At 39.0% G+C, this 24715-nt stretch overlaps 2 protein-coding genes across 3 annotated transcripts in view; one reads left to right on the forward strand and one right to left on the reverse strand.

Moving 5' to 3' along the window:
• sorcs2 (sortilin-related VPS10 domain containing receptor 2) overlaps window positions 1–19474 on the forward strand; it is a 381090-nt gene extending 361616 nt beyond the window's left edge. Inside the window, exons 14-28 of the mRNA XM_055229165.1 lie at window positions 359–466; window positions 3953–4073; window positions 4148–4281; window positions 4514–4633; window positions 4710–4881; window positions 5037–5223; window positions 5719–5852; window positions 6531–6654; window positions 6742–6854; window positions 8234–8356; window positions 8444–8543; window positions 8625–8672; window positions 8897–8999; window positions 12971–13164; window positions 15791–19474. Coding sequence (XP_055085140.1) covers window positions 359–466; window positions 3953–4073; window positions 4148–4281; window positions 4514–4633; window positions 4710–4881; window positions 5037–5223; window positions 5719–5852; window positions 6531–6654; window positions 6742–6854; window positions 8234–8356; window positions 8444–8543; window positions 8625–8672; window positions 8897–8999; window positions 12971–13164; window positions 15791–15858 — 1849 coding nt within the window. The 3' untranslated portion in view covers window positions 15859–19474. The remainder of the gene's footprint in view (window positions 1–358; window positions 467–3952; window positions 4074–4147; window positions 4282–4513; window positions 4634–4709; window positions 4882–5036; window positions 5224–5718; window positions 5853–6530; window positions 6655–6741; window positions 6855–8233; window positions 8357–8443; window positions 8544–8624; window positions 8673–8896; window positions 9000–12970; window positions 13165–15790) is intronic.
• A 1569-nt stretch (window positions 19475–21043) lies between these two features.
• Window positions 21044–24715, reverse strand: part of afap1 (actin filament associated protein 1) — a 54360-nt gene continuing 50688 nt past the window's right edge. For both annotated transcript variants that reach the window (XM_033983813.2, XM_055229166.1), the window contains 3 exons: window positions 24125–24315; window positions 23363–23530; window positions 21044–23285 (listed from right to left, as the gene is read on the reverse strand). In XM_033983813.2, coding sequence (XP_033839704.1) covers window positions 23259–23285; window positions 23363–23530; window positions 24125–24315 — 386 coding nt within the window. In that variant the 3' untranslated portion in view covers window positions 21044–23258. The remainder of the gene's footprint in view (window positions 23286–23362; window positions 23531–24124; window positions 24316–24715) is intronic.

A 24715-nucleotide genomic window follows, 5' to 3' on the forward strand; every position in this document is an offset into this window, starting at 1 on the left:
TACTACTATTACAACTATAACTACTACTACTATAAACTGCACTAAAAATGTAAAAACTCTTAGGTTATTTGATCAGTAATGTTTATAATTCATGAACGTACATTGTGGATGGTAGGTCAACTTTTGTCATATCTTTTAGTTTGGTACCTTTTTTTTGTTATAGTGCCAGACAATGATCTACAATAGCTTCAGGCACAGTTTAAGTACCCAAGACTTCCTCTCCCCAGACACTAACTTCATTCTTTTAGCCAATGTGGTGTCTTCCTGGAATGGCAGCCCTGCAGGGACATGCTAAACACAAAATTGAAATAAATAGTTTTTGTTTGCGCTAGCAGATTTGTTGTCTTGTTGCTGTCAGGTTCAGTATCGACGAAGGCCGGACATGGACGGTGCATAACTTCACCAGTACTTCAGTGTTTGTGGATGGACTTCTGAGCGAACCAGGGGACGAGACGCTTGTCATGACGTGAGTACACACAAAAATGCTTTAAAACTTTTAAGAACACACAAAAAATTATTCTATATATTGAGATGTTACTGTGCAATGCAATCATGCCACATACATAATCCTAAAGCCAGTGTTTATGATGTAGATTGCAGCTATTCAGATAGTAGAGCAGATGTTTCAGTGGATGGTTGGTTATACAAATCCTATTCCGGCGAGTTTAAACTGTTGTTGGACCATAAGGCACGACACTTCACCCACCTTGCCTGTGTGAATGTGTTTTTTAATGAGCAAAAGAAAGGCAACCATGAATCACTTACTAAATCAATCAACAATCATGATGAACAAATGTGATGTCTCTTGGATTGTCAAAAGGACTCAAAATGGTGCAAATAAAGGAATGAAACAGAAATAGTTCAGAGAGTGAATGAGCTATGTTTTTTCTAAGCAGTTTTTTTGAGAAATGGTTATATTTACTACAATAAATAAAATAATAATTGCATAATTGGTAGTCTGCTGCTGGCGTTGCACACTGCTTCTGGCTCAGCTTCACTCACACCTCCAGCAAGGTCGTCCGTGCTCCTCTGAACTTATTCACACATTTTTCACACTCCACTACCACTCTCCTTCTCTCTCCATCTTAGGAAGCTTGTCATCTCAGTGGGTGAAACAGTACTGAAAATGTGTACGCAAGTAAAAGTACAGTTACATGGCTAAACAAAACTCATTTAAGAGCATGTATCCATTTATGTCCTTGTATTTGAGTAAAGTTCATCTTGACCAAGCACAGAACTCTTGAGAAGAACTCTTAAGATAAGTTATAGCGTTAATTATACTCAGGTGCAAGTTAGGGCTGCACGATTTGGGATAAAATATCTAACTGCGATCGCGGTTTCAGTAACAGGACTGTTTTCAAAGTTCAATTCTGAAATGCATTCAGAAGAATTGACAAAAAGACTGTAATATGAGCTGACAAATCAATACCAGAATTACATTTCAGAACAAGTTTGTACAGATTTAACCTACCGGTTAGCAGATTTTTTGCAGAATAAGACAGGAGATTTTGTTTGGAGAGGAAATAATTTTAAAAATTGCAGCCTTTGCCATTTGCTAATTGCAATGGTGGACGAAGTACACCACAAAGTATCACAAGAAAACATCTACTTAAAGATTTGTGCTGAATTTTGTTCAACAGAAACAATCCAATTGATAGATTTTTCCTAGCTGTTTTTATTTGTATATTTTTGTTCGCCCAAACTACAAACACGCTTGAAAAGAAGCCCCTCAGACTTCTCAGACAATAGTAAAAAATACTTTTACTTTTCAGTCCTGTAAAAAAATGTAATGGAGAAGACAATTCATATACCTGCTCTCAAATATAGCAAAGTAATTGTAAAAAGTATTCACTTTAAAATCTGCTTAAGTAAAGTATAGATGTCTAAAATGTGTTACCTTTGACCCCTACTTATTTTAAATGTCAAATATAAAAGGACTTCTGAGTTTAGTCCATTATTTTTCCTCCATCCTCAGAAACTTTTCATGCTCTTAGGGTTGCTAGTGACCAGTACAAACATATATCCCATTCCCTCATGCATTTGTACTTAACATTACTGGCACATCAATAAGACATCTTTAAATACACTTGGCCCGAGGCTTTGCAGTCATAGGCAGTTCATTAGCTTTATTAGCTCGTTAGCGCTTCTGTGAGTGGCATATATTGGCGCGCTACAATAATTCATAAAGCACAGTGATTATTGATTACTGGGAATGTAATGAAGTCACAGCAGTAATTTGTACATGTGGTTAGAGGGAGTCGTGCCCTGACATTTAATAAAATACAACATGCTTCATTAGATTTACCAATATAGTTATAGTAATCAAAGGGTTGTGAGAAACAATGAGACAAAAATATATTTGAGTAAACTGCAGCAAAAAAAAAGATATAAATTTAACTTACACTTAAATAGTACAATCATTTCTATTGTTGTTACTATTACTTGTTGAGTAATGTTGTTAAAGGTACATTATGTAACTTTCTTGAGGTGGCACATCACCTGCTTGATTCCGTGGAAATAAAAAGTTAAAACCATACTTTGCAACATTCTTCATCAAAATTTTATGCTTTTATACTGTGGAATTTTATAGCCAAAGGAAAAACATTTCAATGGAAACAAGGAGGAGAGAGATGCAAGCTCGCTTACAAGTTTTTCAATGCAATACACACAACCAAAATGAAATGGATGCTCTTTTCTTAGTTTATTTTTGCATATTCACATTGAAAATTTCAGTTGATCTTTTTACTTAGACATGTGATTGGTCTTAAACACGTTACTGTTGTATTTTTAATCTTTGCTGCCATCTAGTGGATAAAGGCGGAAAAGATATCCAATTTTTTGTATTTGATCTTTCATTGAGCATGTATGGATAAACTGGTTAACCCAAATTTCCATAGTTACCTTACATAGTCTTATTTATTTATTTATTTATTTATTTATTTATTTATTTATTTATTTATTTATTTATTTATTTATTTATTTATTTATTATTTTGTTTGTTTGTAAAGATTCTTTCAATAACATGATGATATATAATAACATGTTGGCCAGTTTAACAGCTAGGGGCTGGATAAGTCTCTTCCTCTCCCGCCAGCATTTCCTCAGATAAGATACTCTGAGCAGTAATCCTCTCTCACACACATGGACTCACACACATGCATGCACACACATACACACACATACACCTCTATACACACACGGTCTATGTAGCATTCCTGACAGATGTATCCTGCTTCTGAAAGATTAGACCTCTCTGGAGTTTCAGACAGTGTCACTATGATTAAAGATTCTCTATGTAACTTTTCTTGCGGGGGGTTAAGCTACCTTCTTGTCTCCACAGATATGTTATTGCTTTTCCTGAAATCTTCCACAGTATGACATTAAAATATGTTGCATCAGTGACACACACACACACACACACATATATATATATATATATATATATATATATATATATATATATATATATATATATATATATATATATATATATATATATATTTTTTTTTTTTTTTTTTTTTTTTAATAAACAACTTGAAAAACATGCATTCTTCCTGTGACTGGGCTCACCTCTACACAGATCTAACCTGTAACTTGTCCTGGTGGCGTCACCTGCTTGTATCCAATGAGATAAATAAGTCTATTGCCATACTGCAGAACATCTCCGTCAAAGCAAAAACATATACACGCGGCAAACCCTACTACTACTACTACTACTACTACTACTACTGCTACTACTACTACATACTACTTTTGACAATTTTCCTTGACATTTTCGTGTGGTAAACAAGACACGTGGTAGTTCACATAATCCGAAAGACCCAAAAGAATAGCAGCAGTATTTGCATAATTCTGTGGTATCATCTAGTGGAGTGGACTGGAAACTGCAACAATATACCAAGATAAAACATTCTTGATATTACTTCATATCTGTTCTATATCCAATTTGCAGGGTATTTGGCCACATCAGTTACCGCTCAGACTGGGAGCTAGTCAAAGTGGACTTCAGACAATCATTCCCACGACAGTGCACAGAGGAAGACTACGAGTCCTGGCAGCTCACCGACCTTCATGTAAAGCAACATTAACAAAAACATAAGCCTAAAAATTAAAATAACATAATTTACCAAGCTATTGTTAATTACAGGGGGAGAAATGCATCATGGGACAGGAGAGGAGCTTCAGGAAGAGAAAGGACACATCATTTTGTATCAAAGGGAAGAGCTACACGTCGGCTCTGAGCACTAAACCATGTCAGTGCACCGAGAGGGACTTCAACTGGTGAGAATCACACTGCTTTACAATTTAAATATATGTATCTCAAGGGTTGATCCTAGCCTATACAACCATATACATTTCAATTATGTCTATTTGGCTCAACTGCGCTAACGTGGCATCCACTATGATGATCTTGTGTATAACTTTGACTGGAACACTTTTGACTTCACAAAACAATAGACTGTGGAGAAGCTGTGGATATAAGTTTTTAATGGAAACATGTTTCTGTGTGCAGTGACTATGGTTTTGAGCGCTCCCAGACTGAAGGCCACAGGTGTTTTGCTGACTTCTGGTTTGATCCTGATGCCCCTCCAGATGACTGTCATCTGGGGCGGAGCTACGAGTCCAGCACTGGGTCAGTTTATCAACACTAATTTAATAACATAACATTATATAATTTGCAAAACTAATTGTTTGCAATGATGCTTTAGATATAGGAAGGTGATCTCTAATTCTTGTGAGGGAGGCATAAACAAACAGCAGAGCTCTAAGCAGCACCTGTGCCCTCTGCTGCCCCCTAAAGGACTGCAGCTGGGCATTAAAGGGCAGATGTTAGCTGTGGCACCCGGTGATGACATCACATTCATCGTTCATCAAGAACAGGTTTGTTTTTTTACGAGTTAATTAGAAACTGAGTAATAGTTACAAATAAGTAAAGTAAGGGGAAAAAGCAGACAGTTTAAAAGAAATACTGTATGTTGAAATGTATTTGGCAACTATACTAAGTAGTAAGTAATAAAGTTGTTTTAACTGTTCAGGGTGATACCAGCAGCACTAAATACCAAGTGGATCTTGGAGATGGAGTAAGGGCAATCTACCAGAACCTGACAGTGACAGACGAGCCCATCCAACATCGCTATGAGAGCCCCGGGGTCTACAGGGTCAGTGTGAAGGCTGAGAACATGGCCGGCCACACACAGGCCACCATGTACATCCAAGTCACAGGTACAAAACACTACTTTATATTAAAACAGCAAAAGAAGTATTTGTGAAAAAGTGAGACTGAATGATGCCTGGTGTATGTAGTGGTGTAGGGGATGATGGAGTAGATTGGTAGCCTCATTACTGTCACTCTGCCCCAGGGCAGCTGTGAATACGGAAGTAGCTTGTCATCAACAAGTTTGGAGTTAATAAATAATGATTTCAGTGTAGCACTTTGAGAGGCTTCAACAAGCCTGTAAAGAGCATTACATGTGCAAGGTATTATGATATTGCCTATATGTGAATATATTTTAAATAGTGCCCCGTTAATGAAAGCTACTAAAGCTACAACTAAATGTTAATATTTTTTAAACTAATAAACTAGTAACTAATAAAAGTACTGAACATTGTAGAGGTTGCTCCCAATGAAAAAGTTGGATTAAGGAGAATTTCCTTGTCAGCCAAAAAGCACTTTTCCATACCAGGGCGAATGTAACCTCAGTGTGAATGTATGTGTAGCCCCCCTGCAGGAGGTGCATTTGGAGGTAGTACCCATCGCTGGAATCAACCAGGAGGTCAATGTGTCTGCTACTGTACTCCCCTCGGAGGCAAATCTCACTGTATTCTACTGGTGGATAGGAGACAACATGCAGGTAAGGACAAAGCCTCACTGTCTACTACAGATGGACGGGAGACAACATGCATACAGTATTTTAGCACTAGGAAGCTTCTGTCATATGATGTTCACACACCAATAACAATCTACACTGTCATAATCTACTTTTGACTACACATAGGGCCATTTATCGAAATATTAAAGTTGTTGTTTTGAAGATATGGGAAATTTCAATATTTAGTATATTATCAAAATTAGCATATATATATATATAGATATATAGATATATAGATATATATATATATATATATATATATATATATATATATATATATATATATATATAGATATATATATATATAGATATATATATATATATATAAATATATATAGATATATATATAAATAATGTATGCACAGCATGAACACAGTGATATTTCATGTCCATTTGCCTTTTTTTGAGAGATTTTAAATTCAACCAAGACAGTTATAGGCACATTTTATCTTATATCTGATGGTCTGTAAAAGTATAATATGACTTTCATAAGTTGTTTTTGTTTTTTGTTTTTTTGTTTTTTTTTTGCATCTAAAGCCAAGACATTACCTAGTGACTTTTCAGATATCTTATTTAGACATCAGTGTATTTTTCTGCAACTTCAACACCACTCTTAATTCTAGCGGCTTTGTTAGTTTATGTTTTGCTCCCTCTCTGCAGCCCACCCTTACCCTCCAGAACAGCTTGCTGACCCGGTTCTCTGAGGCAGGCGAGGTGTCAGTCACAGTCCAAGCCTCCAACGGTCGCTCTATGGTTCAAGACACAAAGATAGTCCAAGTCTATGGTACCGGTAACTTCAGTTCTGTAAAGTAGAATTACCTGTAACTGCAGTAGTCATATTTTAAGTCCTTTCTTCTCTGTCCTGCTTCAGAGCACTTCCAGGTGATTCCTCTAAGCTTCAGCAGAAACCTGGACCGCTTCAACCCAAACATCCCAGAGTGGAGAGAGGATGTGGGACAGGTGGTCACCAAAATACTCTCCAGGGTATGGTTAAATGTAATATATTGCCTTATTCTTGAACATTTTTTGTGATAACTTTGTGACTTAGTAATATCAGTATTTTTAAAAGGTTTCACAAAAATGTAATCAAGATATATGGATCAATGATTAGTATTTGGGAGACAGTAGCTCAGCTCAGAGTGTTTTGTCAATTGATCCAAAGGTTGGCGGTTCAAATCCAGCCCTCGACATAAACATCATTGGTTGAGTCGTCAGATCCACTGACCCACAGGTTGGCAGTGCGGTTCCAGCTCCCACAGATGAATGCTGTCATTATGTCTTTGGGCAAGACACTTATCTTACCTCACCCCCAGAGTCTGCATACACTGATGTATGAATGTGTGTGTAAACGATCGAATGGTTCCTTCATGTAAAGAGCTTTGAACACCGTGAAGGTGGAAAAGCGCTATATAAAAATGTGACCATGACCATATTTATCACATAAAAGTCCTCTATTATGCTAAACTGTTGTTGGAAGTTTTAAATATGCCACACCAGCTATTGCTTAAAGAGACCTATTAATCAAAATTCTTCTTAACCACGTTGTGATTGTTTCTCCTTCTCATTTACTCTCTCAAAGTGAAAGGGGTGATTCATGCATGTTTGAGCAATCTTTAATCACTTATTTTCAAGGCGCCATATTGCCAATTAACCCCCGTTTCCACCTCCATTGGCACACGCCCACTACTCTGTGCTCCCATCGTTCTCCAATTTTATTTTCATAATCAGTGACAGACAGAATTCGACAGCATTTGAGTCATTTTGGGGAGGAAAATAAATCCACTACTCACTAATGTGATGTACAGCTATCTGTCAGAGATGCCTATAACGTCACAGCTCTTTGATGTGATGACGTTTATAGCGACGTCAGCTCTCATTGGGCACCGCGGTTTTCTAACTCAGAAGTCAGCTGATTTCTTTGTTTAATTAAGTTGTTTTAGATGAATATTGCGATTTCAAATGTGCAACTTTTAACATAATGATCCACGGGTCTCATAGATTATAACTATATAGCACACACAAGCACAATATATCTTCTTTAATACATTTTAATTATAACCTATGAAACTATTAAAATCCATACACATTTAAGTGACTAGTTCTGACTATGTTAGTGCTCAAAATGCCTTCGCTGCTCCATTTTTATTTTATTATTATTTTATTTTATTTTTTAATTATTCATTTTTTTACTTTAAATGCTGCCCTAGCGCCACCTGCTGCATTACTTTACTAAAGGACGTATAAATGCTAACATGTCCAAAGAAGGATAAATGGTCAGAAAAGCTCTATAGAAAGACTGGATTGAAGGTCTTTCCACCAATTTGAAATACAAGTTATTGATATAGTATTTTCTTTATGTACAGATCACAGGTGTTCCACAAAACTCCCTGGTTACTGTGGTGAAGCCTGGTCTCCCCACCTCTGCAGACCTGTATGTGCTACCACTGGATGACCAGCCAGATAAGAGGAACAGATTTGTAGACAAGGTGCTTTCAGTACAACCTATCATTTAATTTAATTTCTCATTCCTACATACAATATGTATCTAAAGCTGAAATACCTTCTGTCTTTAGCGGATACCAGCCATAATCCAATCGTTCAATGACAACAATGTGAGTTTTGTTGTCCGAGGAGGTCAGCAGGTTCTGGTGATGCTGGCAGACCCAAATGCAGGTACAGTGCATTATGCAATTTACACATACTTTTTTTTTAAATATCGATGACCACGTGTTTATTGCTGGTTTTATTTTGAAGGTATAGGGAATAGTAGTAATGAAACTTCAGAAGCTGCAACCGGCTATGGTGCGTTGTCAGTTGAGTGAGATTTGCGTGCAGATATTGTCAAAATTTTGAAATCGTTTTTGAAATTTTGTTTGGTTGAGATTGCTGTGTCCTAAAAAAATACTAAATGAGTGACTGTTCAACTTTTGCATGGATGTCTTCAGCTTTTATTCCCTAGTTTTCCTTACTTGCATTTAATATCCATGCAACCAGTAACACATATATTGAATGTTTTGTTGATTTAGGCTACCATGGCGCTGCTGGAGGTCCAGGTGTATGGGCGATAGGAGTCTTATTCCTAGTCACCATCATTGCCACTGGCTCCTTCATCCTTTACAAGTTTAAAAGGTAAGAATACTTAGAACTTAAAGCTTTTTGCCTAGAACAAAGAGCATGCTAATCGTCATAGAGATACGCACATGCTAACATCTACATGGTATCACCTGTACGGTAACACGTGATTCTTCAGCATGCTAGCAATCGTAGAAGTAATATATTGTATATATATATATATATATATATATATATATATATATATATATATATATATATATATATATATATATATATATATATATATATATATATATATATATATATATATATATATATATATATATATATAATCTTCTTCCTCCTCGGAAGATGTGATGGTGGGATTGTGTATATATATATACATATATATACAAAGAATAAGCATGCAAAAATTTACTTTTTTTTTAACAGCCTAATAAGCATGAAAAACTTTTTGATTCATAATGAACCATTTGTTTTATTAAGAATGGTTCAGGCTTAGTAACCACTTATTTAAAAGCACTGTACCTCTTAAAAATGTGAACTAAACAGATCCAGTTCATTTTATACAGTTTGCAGTGGTCCCACGTTATTCCTCACTTACCTTATGCATTCTAAATATTCACCACAAAGAATTTAGAAGCCCCGGACACGTCCTCCAGCTCCTCCGGTGGGACCCCAATGCTTTCCCATGCCATCTGAGAGACATAATCCCTCCAGCGTGTCCAGGGTCTTCCCCGGGGCCTCCTCCACCGGGAGGTGCCCAGAACGCCTCCCTAGGGAGGCGTCCAGGAGGCATCCTTAGCAGATGCCCGAGCCACCTCAACTGGTTTCTCTCGACGTGTAGGAGCAGCGGCTCTACTCCGAGCTCCTCCCATGTGACCGAGCTCCTCACCCTATCCCTAAGGGTGCGCCGGGCCACCCTACAGCTCCTTCTTTACCACAACGGACCGATACAGCGACCGCATCACTGCAGATGCTGCACCGATCTGCCTGTCAATCTCACACTCCATCCTTCCCTCACTCAATTCAATTCATTTTATTTTTGTAACGCCCAAAATCACAACAACAGTTGTCTTCAAGGGCGTTCATGTTTTGGTTGCTGGGGGAAACCGGAGTACCTGGAGGAAACCCATCCAGACATGGGGAGAAACATGCAAAACTCCACACAGAAAGGCCTGGGCGACCCGGGGATCGAACCAAACCTTCTTGCTGTGAGGCATGAGTGTTGCCACTCAGCCACCGTGCTGCCTACACACAAAAACAAATCAACAAAAAAAATCTGACAAAACAAGAAAAATCGGCCAGGCGAGGAGGAGGGAGGGGGGCGGACTCGTGAACAAGACCTCGAGATACTTGAACTCCTCCACTTGAGGCAGAGACTCACCACCCACCCGGAGAGGGCAAACAACCTTTTTCCGGCCGAGAACCATGGCCTCGGATTTGGAGGAGCTGATTCTCATTCCAGCCGCTTCACACTTGGCTGCAAATCGCACCAGTGCCTGCTGTAGGTCCTGGCTCGAAGAAGCCATCAGGACAACCATCCGCAAACAGCAGAGATGAATTCCTGTGGTTCCCAAACCAGACCCCCTCCAGCCCCTGGCTGTGCCTAGAAATTCTGTCCATAAATATAATGAACAGAACTGGTGACAAAGGACAGCCCTGGTGGAGTCCAACATGCACCGGGAACAGATCTGACTTACTGTCGGCAATGCAAACACAGCCCCTGCTCCGGTCATACAAGGACCGGACAGCCCTTAGCAAAGAGCCCCGGACCCCATACTCCAAGAGCACCCCCCAAAGGACACCACGAGGGACACGGCCTTCTCCAGATCCACAAAAAACATGTGGACTGGTTGGGCAAACTCCCATGAACCCTCAAGGAGCCGATGGAGAGTATAGAGCTGGTCCAGTGTTCCACACTGCTCCTCCTGAATCCGAGGTTTGACTATCGGTCGGATTCTCCTCTCCAGTACCCTGGAATAGACCTTACCGTGAAGGCTGAGGAGTGTGATTCCCCTGTAATTGGAACACACCCTCCGGTCCCCCGTCTTATACAGAGGGACCACCACCCCGGTCTGCCATTCCAGTGGTACTGTCCCCGACCGCCACGCGATGTAGCAGAGACGTGTCAGCCAAGACAGTCCCACAACATCCAGAGACTTGAGGTACTCAGGACGGATCTCGTCCACCCCCGGAGCCTTGCCACCAAGGAGCTTGCCAACCACCTCAGTGACTTCAGCCAGGGTGATGGACGAGTCCACCTCCAGGTCCCCAGTCTCTGCTTCCTCCTCGGAAGACTTGACGGTGGGATTGAGGAGATCCTCAAAATATTGTTTCCACCGCCCGACAACATCCCCAGTCGAGGTCAACAGCTCTCCACCCTCACTGTAAACAGTGTTGGTGAAGCACTGCTTCCCCCTCCTGAGGCGTTGGACGGTTTGCCAGAATCTCTTTGAGGCCGTCCAATAGTCCTTCTCCATGGCCTCCCCGAACTCCTCCCAACCCCGAGTTTTTGCCTCTGCGACTGCCCGAGCCGCGGCACGCTTGGCCTGCCGGTACTCATCAGCTGCCTCAGGAGTCCCACGAGCCAACAAGGCTCGATAGGACTCCTTCTTCAGCTTGACGGCATCCCTTACTTCCGGTGTCCACCACCGGGTTCGGGGATTGCCGCTGCGACAAGCACCACAGACCTTACGACCACAGCTACGAGCAGCCGCATCGACAATAGAGGTGGAGAACATGGACCACTCAGAGTCCATGTCCCCAGCCTCCCCCAGGATCAGGGAGAAGCTCTCCCGGAGGTGGGAGTTGAAGACCCCTCTAACAGAGGGCTCCGCCAGACGTTTCCAGCAGACCCTCAAGATGCGCTTGGGCCTGCCAGGTCTGTCCGGCTTCCTCCTCCGCCAGCGGATCCAACTCACCACCAGGTGGTGATCAGTTGACAGCTCAGCCCCTCTCTTCTCCCGAGTGTCCAAGACATGCGGCCGGAGATCAGATGACACAACAATAAAGTCGATCATTGACCTCTGACCTAGAGTCAGAGGTGTCCTGGTGCCACGTGCACCGATGGACACCCGTGTGCTCGAACATGGTGTTCGTTATGGACAAATTGTGACTAGCACAGAAGTCCAATAACAAAACACCGCTCGGGTTCAGATCGGGGAGGCCGTTCCTCCCAATCACGCCCCTCCAAGTGTCACTGTCATTACCCACATGGGCATTGAAGTCCCCCAGGAGAACAACAAAGTCCCCGGTTGGTGCACTGTCTAGTACTCCTCCCAGGGACTCCAAGAAGGCCAGGTACTCTGCACTGCTGTTTGGCCCGTAGGCCGACACAATAGTGAGAGACCTGTCCCCGACCCGAAGGCGCAGGGACACGACCCTCTCGTTCACCGGGGTGAACTCCAACACGTGGCGGCTGAGCTGTGGGGCAATGAGCAAGCCCACACCAGCTCGCCGCCGCTCCCCGCGGGCAACGCCAGAGAAATGGAGAGTCCAACCCCTCTCAAGGGGTTGGGTTCCAGAGCCCAAGCTGTGCGTGGAGGTGAGGTCGACTATATCCAGCCAGTAACGCTCAACCTCCCACACAAGCTCAGGCTCCTTCCCCCCCAGTGAGGTGACATTCCATGTCCCCAGAGCTAGTCTCCATGTCCGGAATATATCTGTACTGGGACAAGGAAAATTTTGCTCAAATGGGGAAAAAAAAAAGGTACAGGGACTTTAAGGGGTTAGGATTTGGAGTTAGTGTTGTGATATTAAGTAGTTCCTAAGCCTGAATCATTTGTTCATTATAAATTAAGTCATTAAAGTGTAGTTATTATAAAATGCTGCAGTGTTTTTGTTTGTTTTTCAGCACTTTGTTTTTTTTCTCTTTTTATATTCCGTGGTCACTTAACTGCATGTTGTTCACAAATACACTTCACCAAAAGCACAGTGCCTGTCCCAAACACACAAAAGTCACTCAAATGAAAAAATGTACAAAAACTACAATCTCCGTCTTACAAAAACTACAAATCCCACAGTCCCTGGCTCCGGACTGAGGACACCTATCCCCCGCTGTTTTTTAGGAAGCTCCCTGTGAACCGAAACGTGTACGCGCAGATGCACAATGAGAAGGAGCAGGAGATGACCAGTCCAGTGAACCACAGCGAGGACACACAGCACATCATTCAGGGGGAGGAGTTTATCGATGACGACCTGGACTCTCACACGCTAGGTAACGCAGGAGGAAGCCCCGCCTTCCGCTCCCTTATAAGGACTACCACCACTAACCACTGCTACTAGGCCCCGCCCTCTCACACCAGCAGCCCACTCACGCAAGGTACTGGAGGTTTGATCTGTTATTTCGCTGTAGTACGCCATTTCTGCTTGAGTACGCCCATGCACGTATACGGAGTTATGTCATATTATACATTAATGTCAACAATTCAGTTTTTGCCTACAAGTTACGGATGATGGAAAAAACACTGGGGCAGATGTAGGCCTGTCACGATAACATATTTTGAAGGTGGATATAATGGTGAAATAAAAATAGACGATAAACGATAATACTGAAACAAATTTTTGCCACTGACACAATAACGATAAATAATAATAATAGTAGCCGCAGAATGAAACTCTTTGGAACTAGGTTTGCATCTGTAATGAGATATAGTTAATAATTCAAACTTTTACAGCTTAAATCATATCCTATACCCAAAAAATAACCAGAAATCTTCCAGTAGTGCAAAGAAAATGTATACACGATAAATACTGACCCCAAAAGTATTGTTCCAACTTTCATATACTGAACGATAAGTAATTATCGTAACAGGCCTAGGCACATGGTAGTGTTGTGGCTGTCATTCAAAAAATTATACTTCAAATGTATAACTTGTGATAATTAAACTATAATATGATGTATTATTATGATATGATTTAGCATCTCTTTTTTTTTTTTTTTTTTGCCCCATGAAGCATGACATCAGGCATGAATAGCATATGGATATAAGCATGTCCACATACAGAGTACATTACATATCAAATATGTGTATTTCTTAAACTGTTTTTTGTTTGTTTTAGGATGTAGTTTTTAAATGTCAAACTCTCCTCTGCATGGACACTGTAGTAGAGAGAAGTCCACACACCCACACCAGTTTTTTTCCCATTTGCTCTGTCAAACACTATACACAGATTTAAAGTGCATATGACAGGTTAGACTACTCATTTCTCTAAAACATAGTTAACATCATTACATTTAAGATTTTACCAAAAAAGAAAAGTCTAGCCTCTTTTAGTTTTGTCATTTTGGTGAAGATTGTAATTTTACTTCCTGGTTGGACAAGGACAGCAGATATGACATACATAAAGGTGTGTTACCTAGCAACCATAATGTTAACAAAGGCAAAAACCTAAATTATACAGTAGTAATGATTTGACAAATAACGATGAATGGCAACCTTTATTTTGTTGGTGTTTTGGTGTTTAAACTGTCAGAAAAATGCCTTCCTTGTGCGTAACTTGTCCCTGCATTTTAAATGAATTTGTTGACAGTTATTGATGACATAGATGGTCGTATTTCATTTTAGAACTCACAGCTACTTCATGTATTTTCCAACTTTTTGTTTTCTATATTTCTTTGAAAACTCCAATTTGACTACTGAATAATTACCTCACTATCCCACCGAACAAAGTAATAATAAGAAAACTATATGAATCTGTCAGATGCACTTTAAATTGATGAGTGGCCATAAGGTTATATTGGTAGTGTTTGGATGATGTCATACTTCCAGATTTCCTTATTGATTATATTGTTTTTTTGTAATAAATATCTAAAAGATAAATGCACAAATGTTCAACCTGATCATTTCTATAGTGATTAGACCAAAGAACTCACCATATAACAAACAAAATTCAGCATTTTAACAATATTAATTTCAGCTGTCCCCCATCAGTATTAAATATTATTGGCCTATAGAATCTTGTGCCATCTGAAAGCCAGCAATGGTAGAAAATGTTTCAGTTGTTTACACCTGCCTCTGTCAGTGAACAATATTATAGGGTCAAGCTTCCTGCTAAATAAGTTATATATGCACACCAAACATCTGATCATTATCTGATTACTGACATGTCACGTAAATGGTCCCATGTGAGTAATCTGTTATCTGATTTCTTTCAGATTTTTCACACCTGTGCAGGCTTTGACAAGGAGAATTGCACAAAAAGGGCAAATTAATGTGGCAAAGACAAAAATGAATAGAATATTAAAGATTTATATTAAATACATTGTACTTTGTCTTCCAAATACAACAGTTCCTCTAAAAATCCATCGATTAACTGACACATGTCCCTAGGTGTTTTTGATGATCAGATTTATTTTGTGCATGTAAACACACATCAAAAATCAGATCTAATTATTGTATTATTATAATTATTATTTGATTACTCTAGTCATCTGATTTTAACTGGCCAAAAGTACCCAATGTCCAGTAAAGAATTCAGAATGTGTACTGCATACATCATGGCCCTCTGAACCACACATGAGAAACATTCACCTAATTGTTGGGTTTCAGATGACATCACAACATTCTATCCGGCAAAATTTTTAATACAAATGGGGTGCAGCTAAAATGAATATCGTTAAAATGCAGATTTTTGTTATAATACATGAAGTTGATGGGTCTAGTGACTAATAGAAATAATCAGTTTAAATATTTGTGTATTTACCTTTTGGATATTTCATGGCAAAGTACAAGGTAATCAATAGGGGAAACAAACTCTTGCCCCTTCTGAGAGTATGACATCATCACATTCTAGAGCCTCTTCATATGTGTTTTATTCACTCCCTCTCCTCTCGTTTCCAGCAGGAAACCATTCTGGTGTGGTCCTGAGCATCACCTCCAGAGAGCTGCAGAGCTACCTGAGCAGCTGATGCCCAACGCGGCCACACTAAAGGGGCTAGCTAGCGTTAGCTCAGCCCTGCTAAGAGCACAGGGACTCCACTCTGCCTTCCTCCTCTCCGCCCACCCCCTTCTCTCTGTGTCGGACACTGACCTCACTGCTCCGCGGCACCCTCTGCGCCTCACCCCCACCCCTGGGTGCTCTGTCCACGGCGACTTGGAAGACTGGATCAATGACAGTAACAAGTGTAATAATGGTGAATGAAGCTGATGTGACTATGTTAGGAAGATCAGAATGTTTATTTATGTTTAATGCTCTGTTGCTATCTAGTTCAGCTAGGCTAAATGCTGATTCCATTTAGCCAGTGGTGGATGAAGTACTCAGTTTTGTTACTTAAGTAAAAGTACAGATACAGGAGCAAAAGATTACTAAAATACCACATGATAAGCACCCCTTTTTTCAGGTTTTTGTGTGTTTGTATGTTTAGTTTGCTCAAAACTGGAACATTAACTCAAATTAAGAGTGCTAAAAATAACTCTTAGCCATAAAGTATAGATACCTAAAAATTGTACGGTACTTTTACTTTTGTACTTTGTTACCTTCTCCCACTGAATTTAGCCTAGTCTATAGAATAGTGATGAGCCTAGATGGTAATTTACCTTGAAAATTAACAATAATATGTAAAAACCCATTAATTATGTTATCATGTATTATATAGTACTGATGGGCCCACCTGACTTTTTTCCTTTTATGGAGGCCATTTTGAGGACTTACCATTCAAAACATATAAGATAATTGTGTATTGCTTCTAGAATAGACTACAATGTAATTTACATTGCTAGCTACAATGTAATTTACATCCACGGATAGCTAGCCTATACTGCAATTATCCTACTCTATAAGAATTGGTAAATTTATTTTGTAGAATTTAATGGGACAGGCCTGAGCACATCAGCTTCAAGGCGATAGTTTTTTTGTTACTGTCAATGGTTCCAGTTCTTTCAGCATTACCTCTGCTTCATCTGACCCCACCACAGAGACCTGCACTGACCAACCGGAGACTACAACGGCAAAGACACTCAAATGTACTTTGCATTCCACCCACAGCACTGTCAATGAGCAGCACCACTCCACACCTTAACGGAAAAACAAGACTTAAAAGGCAATAATTTTTCTACATTTGAACTATAGAGTTGTAGTTTTGTGCAGTAGAGCACGGTATTGAACCTCAAAATATAAACGAGACCATCATTATAATACCAAAGTAGGCTATAGAAATTGCCAAGGGAAAATATAAATTGATGTTAGACCTATGTTAGCAGTGCAAACAAGATATCATACAATGTTAAAATACAGATGTGAAGAACAGACTTTAAAGGTGCTGTACTCGATTTTATTTCCCAAATAAAAAATGTCTTGCCCCAGTACAGATCTTTTGTAAAAAGCAGCTTTCAGAGTCAAAATGAGACCAATGCATGTTATGCGTATGTAATTAGAGAGCAATTTGGGATCAGCACTTCATTTTGGGCCAGGATTAGCATTCTATGTCCTAAAACTCAAAATTTAACCAAATTAACTGTTCCTAAACCTGACCTTAATCCTAAAACTAATGAAACAATATATACGGTAGTTAAAATGAAAAATTGTCGAAGAAATGTTGAATATTTATGGAATCTTAGCATGCTAATTGTTATTACCATTAAGCTACAGCTACAAAACTCCACCTTTGAAAGTTGTGAAAAGTGCTTATAATCGCATTGTGTTTAATAATCCGGATGCTTGGAATGCATTAGGGATGAGTTTGGACTACCGCAAATCTTTGACATGTTTTTCAAAACTGTAAAAATCAGGTACAACGTCTTTAAAGTTAATGTTTTTGATAGATGTCAGATCCGATTGGTATTTAAATTGATTTCCTTGTTCACTGAGCCTCTGCTGTACTCGAGAGTCACATCTCTTAAACCTCCCTCCTCCCCCACTCTCCCGGGGTCCACGTTGGCCCCCGTTGCCCTGGAGATGAAGCAGGTTGCCGTCATGGAGGGAAGTGTAGTCTTTTACTGAATCAGCCTATATTAGGCCCTGCCCACAGTAGAATTACGTGTTTGTTGTAGATGTGTAAATATGAACTATCTCCACTTTGTATATAATCCTTTTGACGTGTGTGAGTGTGTTTTACACGACTACCAAAATACACCGAGGTCCTCAAACGCACCATTTCACCCAACAGTATTTTTACAATGGACATTCATCTGTATCCATGTTTCCATAACTCCAGCACTGCAGAACTGTTATCAGCACAGTTGTTATGAATTATGAATTGACATAGTTGGGCTATGGTACAACACCAAATACAGCAAAAACACAATGCAAAACAAATACTAGGGTACTCTGTTGGTAGCAAGTTGTCTATGGAACATTTTGTCACAATGCTCTAGCCTGTACCCCTTATACCAGAGGTGGAAAGTAACAGATTACAAATACTCACAAACTGATAGTTGAGCAGATTATTTGAGTAATACTTTTTGAGTGCATTTTTAAACATGTACTTTTAATTGAGTATAATTAAAATAATGTAATTGTACTTACTGAGTGCAGCAGTAAATCTCAATTGTCCCAATGCACACCTGTCTTATCCCTTTTGTGGTTTAAAACTACATAATTTTGCATTAAACTGTTTAATTAATATATTTTTGTTCTGAAAATTGATCTCAAATGACACTAAAACCACATTAAAAGTTATTTTAGTAAATTTTAGTAAAATTTTAGTAAAAAAAATGTACTAGTACATTTTTTTATGCATACGTTTTACTTTTACTTATGTAAAAAATTTCTGTATTCTTTCCACCACTATTTCCCGTAGCATCTGGGGTAGGTTTAAATAGGCCCACATAATACATTATAGCTAAATTTGACTTAACTTTTACTCTTAACTTCAGCAGTAGGTCTACAATTGTTAAGAGTAGACTTTATATTGAAGTAACGTAATTTTGTTGCTCCACCTGGTGGACATACGATGAAAGCTCAGTAACTTTTTGACAATATGAAGCTCATAAAAACTCTTTATTCTAGAAATCATTATAATTTGATAATCTAATTGTGAATGAATGTCAGTTATCTGGGATAGTCATCAAGTTACTCTACCAACTAGACATAGGTAGTTGAAAATATGCTTAATGTATACCATTTCTGACACTGTTCTTATGCAATACTAAAATCTACACGATTCATTGGAAACATGGCTGTAGTCCAGGACACAGTGGTATAAAATGGTATAATATGTAGAAGATATTTTTGATACACTCTAAGAAAGTGTAGCTGTAAGCACTGGTCGCTGTTTGTTGACTGAGAACATGTTTGTATTTTTGCACTATTGATGTAACAGGAAGTCCACCGATCTCATGTACTTTTGCTTTATGACGATTTCTATTTTCACCTATTTTGTACATACTTCTGTCCAGTGTTCTTTATCGATGTCTCTTTGTACTAGGGTCCTCTTGAAAAAGGGTTGAAATGAATTTGGAAAAAGACTTTGAATTCATAATTTTAGTTTGAAATTTGAAAACGTGTTGATTGATTTGTTGATTTTTAAACCAGTTTGTCCTCATCAGGAAAGCACTCACCCTGCATCCTGGAATAAACCACTCCCATAACTTGTATATGTGGTGTTTCTCTTAATTTTGGATGCAACACTTAAACTCCGCCCACAAACACATTTCAGATCAAGCTTCAAGATTGGGCAGTACCTGGAGGATTAAATAAAAAGGTTCCTACACATCCTGGAAATTGTGAAAAACCTGGAAAATCACCAAACCCCCCACATCTCTTTCATCTTGTATGTGTACTTGGCTTGGTGTCACATACAGATATGCTTTATTTATAAGAACGACACTAGACTCACGAGTACCATTTAAATGTGGAGAATGAGTCGTGCATAGGCACTTACTTGCAGGTTTTAAGCAATTGCGTTCACATGTGTTCTCCATCTAATTTCAGTTCCATCAGAAAAGCCATCTACATAACAAAATATAGTGTCTTTGCCTTGGTGTTTAAATCATTTGCAATTATTGTGGACTTTGGGTACAGCCTCAGATTTAGATCATTATTATGAAAAAATAAAATAAAAATGTATTAAAAAAAGTGTATGATACTGTGATAACTAAAAATGTTCTGGGAAAGTCCTGGAATTTTTTTTCAATCAAAACATGGGAGCCCTGGAAAAAAAAGTGAGGGTGAAGTAACAATTTATTAGCTTCATTGAGGAACATGAAATTTGGCACTGTGACACTTCAGGTCGGCCCCGTCAAAAAGTCTGAGGGGCCTATTTTGTATTTTGCACGGTGTTGCCGTGGCGATGCCTGGCAAAACCCATGTTTTTGCTTCCAATGTCTTTTGATCTTGGTGACAAGTGCAGCCCAAAGCTGCAATAAAATAGAGGCAAGTGGCGCATCAATGTCACCGTTAGGGAGTGCCGGGTCAGCCAAGTGCGAAGCATGGCCCGTGGGGGCCGTTCGATGCAGCTTGTGGCTTTAATTGTTCTCTTACTTATTTTCTTCTTTCTTCTGCTCTTTGAGCAGGAATTTGACCCCCTGAACATATTCAAAAACATCTCCAATTTGTCCCAAAATTCAGGTCACGAAAAATTTATTTTTTTATATGTTGCATAATTGGCCATTAAAAAATGGCACAACAGCGCTACCTGCAAAAGTCAAAATACACTGTCACTGGGAGATGTCCCCATGTCAACTTTGTGGTAGAGTCACAAAATTCGGTACACACATTCATCAAGTGATGCCAAACAAAAAATGTTAATATGGCCACACCCCCTGACAATGGGGACAATGGCAGCCATTGACTCAATGTTGACGATTACATGTTAACAAGAACAAATATGCATATCCCATGCCTACATGGCATGGGTTGTTAGGATACTGGAGTAAGGACAGGGGGCAACTCCAGATGAAGTTGCACGAGAAAACAGACTGCAGACTAAAAACAGACTTGCGGAAGCAATAGGTCCTACGCCCTGTAGGGCCTAAAAAATTAACTAAAAAGTTAACCACTATGGAACATTTCAGGCAAATCTATCACATCACCACGAACACAACAGGTGCCGCACCCTCTTTCAGAAAATCTACATAGTGCATCTTTAATACTACAACATCAAAAACACACAAAAAAATTAATGACCAAATTGTATATAGTTTTTTTTTGTTTATTGAGCTCTGTACAAAAAGTGTATGGCTCCAAAGCGGAGACGGTCGGATACACAGGGAGTAGAAAATGAATAAGGTGCAAAACACAACACTGATGCGTGGTCCCACAAAGCCAAAGCTATGTATGTACAGCGGCTTCACATTAACAGCATGTGTCTAATACATCCATTGTCACCATGCAGAGAGGAGCAGACAGCGTGTACACAGGAAAATCACTATACAACAGAGGAATGCTGCTGGTGTAAAGAAGACATAGGAGCACCATATTGTATTGGTCTAAAGGCAGTGAATGACAAAGCACCATGAGAACAAAAGTGTATAAAAGTGTGTGAAATAGAAAAGATTTTTTTTTTTTTTTATTTGGAAAATTTGAAGACTGACTTGCAATGTAGGCACAGTAAAGTATAAGGTAGACGCAAGTAAGAGATTAAAGGCCCTATACCCAATTTTTTTTCCATGTATTTAAAAAAAAAAGTGTCCTCACCCAGTACATATATTGTTTAAGCAGCTCTTAAGGTCAAAATAAGTCAGCTGTGTAATGTTGACATCTAATTATAAAGAGATGTATTGTCTGATAATGAGGAAGTGCACAGATAGCATGCCAGTTATTGTTTTCCTCAGCGTGATGGTAAAACTTTGCTCTGGTCTCTGAAAGTTGTGAAAAGCACTCATAAACTCATCACAGTGATTAAATAGGATCAGAATGCATAAGGTAAGTGAGGAATAACTGTAACACAGCAAACCGTTTAAAATGAACTAGTTCTGTTTTTCACGTTTTTAAATAAATAGGTATAGCACCTTTAACATTTCTATTTATGGGTTTCACAAGGTTCTCTTTTTATAGACAACATTTTAAGCACTTTTTTTTATTTAAAATTTACTGAATATATATTTTTCTCTTGAATCATCATTTCTTATCACTTAATGTTTTGCCCTTTAAATAACATTGACTTCAAATGATAAATCAGATGTCACAGAGAGACAGTAATCATCTTACATGAGTAGTATTTCCCCCAAATACTATACACTAAGCCATTTCCTGCTACTTGAATAATATTGTTTTGAAGTAACTTTACTCTTACTTGAGTACTTTTTTGGCCCACCTCTGACTGTTTAAGAAACACTGAAATATCCTGTGCCTGTGTTCAGTTTTACAATGAGACCAGTAAAAATGTGATTCTTTGGAGTGCCATGAATGCTACACAAATATATTTAAATATAACAACATAAATAATAAGGAATAGGGATAGTAAGATCATTTGTACATTTACAAATAAATACTCAATATGAATCGTGTTGGACCCAAAATGTTAAACTGTACAAAAGGCGTTGAAAAAAAGTCTGTGGATCTGATCTGGTAAAAAGGTGTACAGAGAAGTATAAAGTCGAGTAGAAATTGCTCTTATGGCAGTATTTAAACATGCACAATATGAAAAAGTGAAGTTATTATATGATACTTACAATATAGTACAACCGCCACTCCAGGTTCAGTGACTAGGTTTACATGCTACTTGTGTCCTCAACATCACACTTTTTGGTAACACTTTATAATAACTACAATTTAATTAAGCCTAATAAAGCATGAACAAAGGCTGAAGACTCCCATCGGTTTATTAGATCTTTTTCACCAGTAGATGGCAGATGTAAAACCTGCACCTCCCTTTGTTCAGGCTCACCAAAGCCATAGGCCAAAGCTGGCACACTATCGCACAGCAGTAACATAGATAGCATCTAGTGGTGATATGTGAGAATACAACAAGGGAGAGTTGGCCAATCTAATCACAAATTGGGATTTTAACTCATAATAAACAGTTTATTCATTACCAATGATTCAAGTTTTGTCACAACTAACGCACACCCTAACTCAGGCATGTGCAAACTACGGCCCGGGGGCCACACATGGCCCTTTGGGCTTATTAGTCCAGCCCGCCAAACATGACCAAATTATATTAAAATAGCTAAGGGTAAACCTTGTTCAATTTACCTTTTCAATTTTAGAACCCATTGTGGCCCATGTGCCCTCACTCCTAACCCTTTAATTAGTGGCTACTAGCCCTCAATCCTTTTTAGTAAACAATTTTTTGTTCATTTCTTCTGTATTCATGCTTTACAAGGCTAAATTAGGTGTAGTCTTTATAAAGTCACTTTTTAAATAAATATATACACAATATTTTAAAAAGATAAGGATAAAAAGATAAGAGCTGGTGTGACAATCAAATTATGTGCCGCTCTTCTCCTCCCATTCCTGCAAAGTAGAGACAAAAAAATCATATGAACCCCTCTGAATGCGTATAACAGTTATTGTAGAGAGGTTGAACTGACCTTGGCCTTCCGAAGCACATGCCCGCGGGCCGTGGCTGGTTTCTGCCCTGTGTGATGCCTTCGGAGCAGGGAGGCACTGTTCACGGGCAGATGGCACGACTCTGCATCACTGGTGTCACAGCTGGAGAAGGCCGAGGAGCCGTGAGCCCGACGCACCACTGCCGGAGACTAGGACAACGCAAGACGATGTAAAGTTAGAATTTTATATTCTTACTATAAAAACACAGTTACAAAGTTGTAGTGAACATGCCACCTCTCTCCTCAAGATGGCAGTAGAATCCTGTTAGACTTGAAGGGAGGAGCCAGTATTTATATACCAATTTGATGCTAGCCACAGCACACAACACAGTATTATACCTTCTGAATAGGGAAAAGTCCTCGAAATATTCCACAAAGTGTAAATCCATGAATAAAGATATAAAACAATTTTTTATGTAGACCTATATTAGTGATCGTCAGTGATAATTTTCTTGTGTCCCTTATATTATACACTGCATCTGAATATCGTTGTATCTGCATATTAACAAAGTGTGCTTTTCCTGCCCATCATTCTAAATATGCATCATATGAGACCCACCAATATGGTGTGTATATGCTCTCTGAAAAGGTGAGTTTTCTGATGTCTTCAGTAGTAATAATGAACCAAATCTGTATATGTGCTAACTGGCAGAGCTCAGGAGGTGGTCTTGGGTTCTATGATCAGATGCCTCTGCTCAGGGCTGTGTGTGTGTTGTATATAGGTGCATGTGTGTGCATGCTGACCTGCATAGCTGAGTTGGAGGTCTTAGGCTCTATGGTGAGCCCCAGTGTGACCCCTCCATTCAAAGCTTTCTTCAGACTCTCCTTGACCTCCGTGAGCTCCAGCTCCAGGTTGACTCGCTCCTCCTCCTTCAGACGACACTCCTCTTCCACCTTCTTCAGACGCTCCGACAGGGAAGACTGGGAACGTTTACCTACAAATACAGAAACAATGATTTCGGAACATCTTTAATACTCATATTCATTCCGTTTTTTTATACTATACAATGTACCAATAGTATTGTATGGTTAAGAGTAAGGTACATAAATATTAGTTAGAGATGCATGATACCACTTTTTCCGAATTGAGTACGAGTACAAATATTTCATTTTGAGTACTGGTCAATACCGAGTACTAATACTGATACCAAACATTATTTTTGCAAGTGTTCCATTACAATTGTATTACATTATTTAGTTTATTCAGTTACATTATTCATTATTTCATCATATAATCTATATATAATTTCATTATAGTAAAGCCTACTTTTTCATTGGAATAGTTATTTGAGAGGCTGTTTAAAATTTCTACTAAAATAATTGTAGTTAAGAATA

This window comes from Periophthalmus magnuspinnatus, chromosome 18 (genome assembly GCF_009829125.3).
Source record: "Periophthalmus magnuspinnatus isolate fPerMag1 chromosome 18, fPerMag1.2.pri, whole genome shotgun sequence".
Classification (NCBI taxonomy): domain Eukaryota; kingdom Metazoa; phylum Chordata; class Actinopteri; order Gobiiformes; family Gobiidae; genus Periophthalmus; species Periophthalmus magnuspinnatus.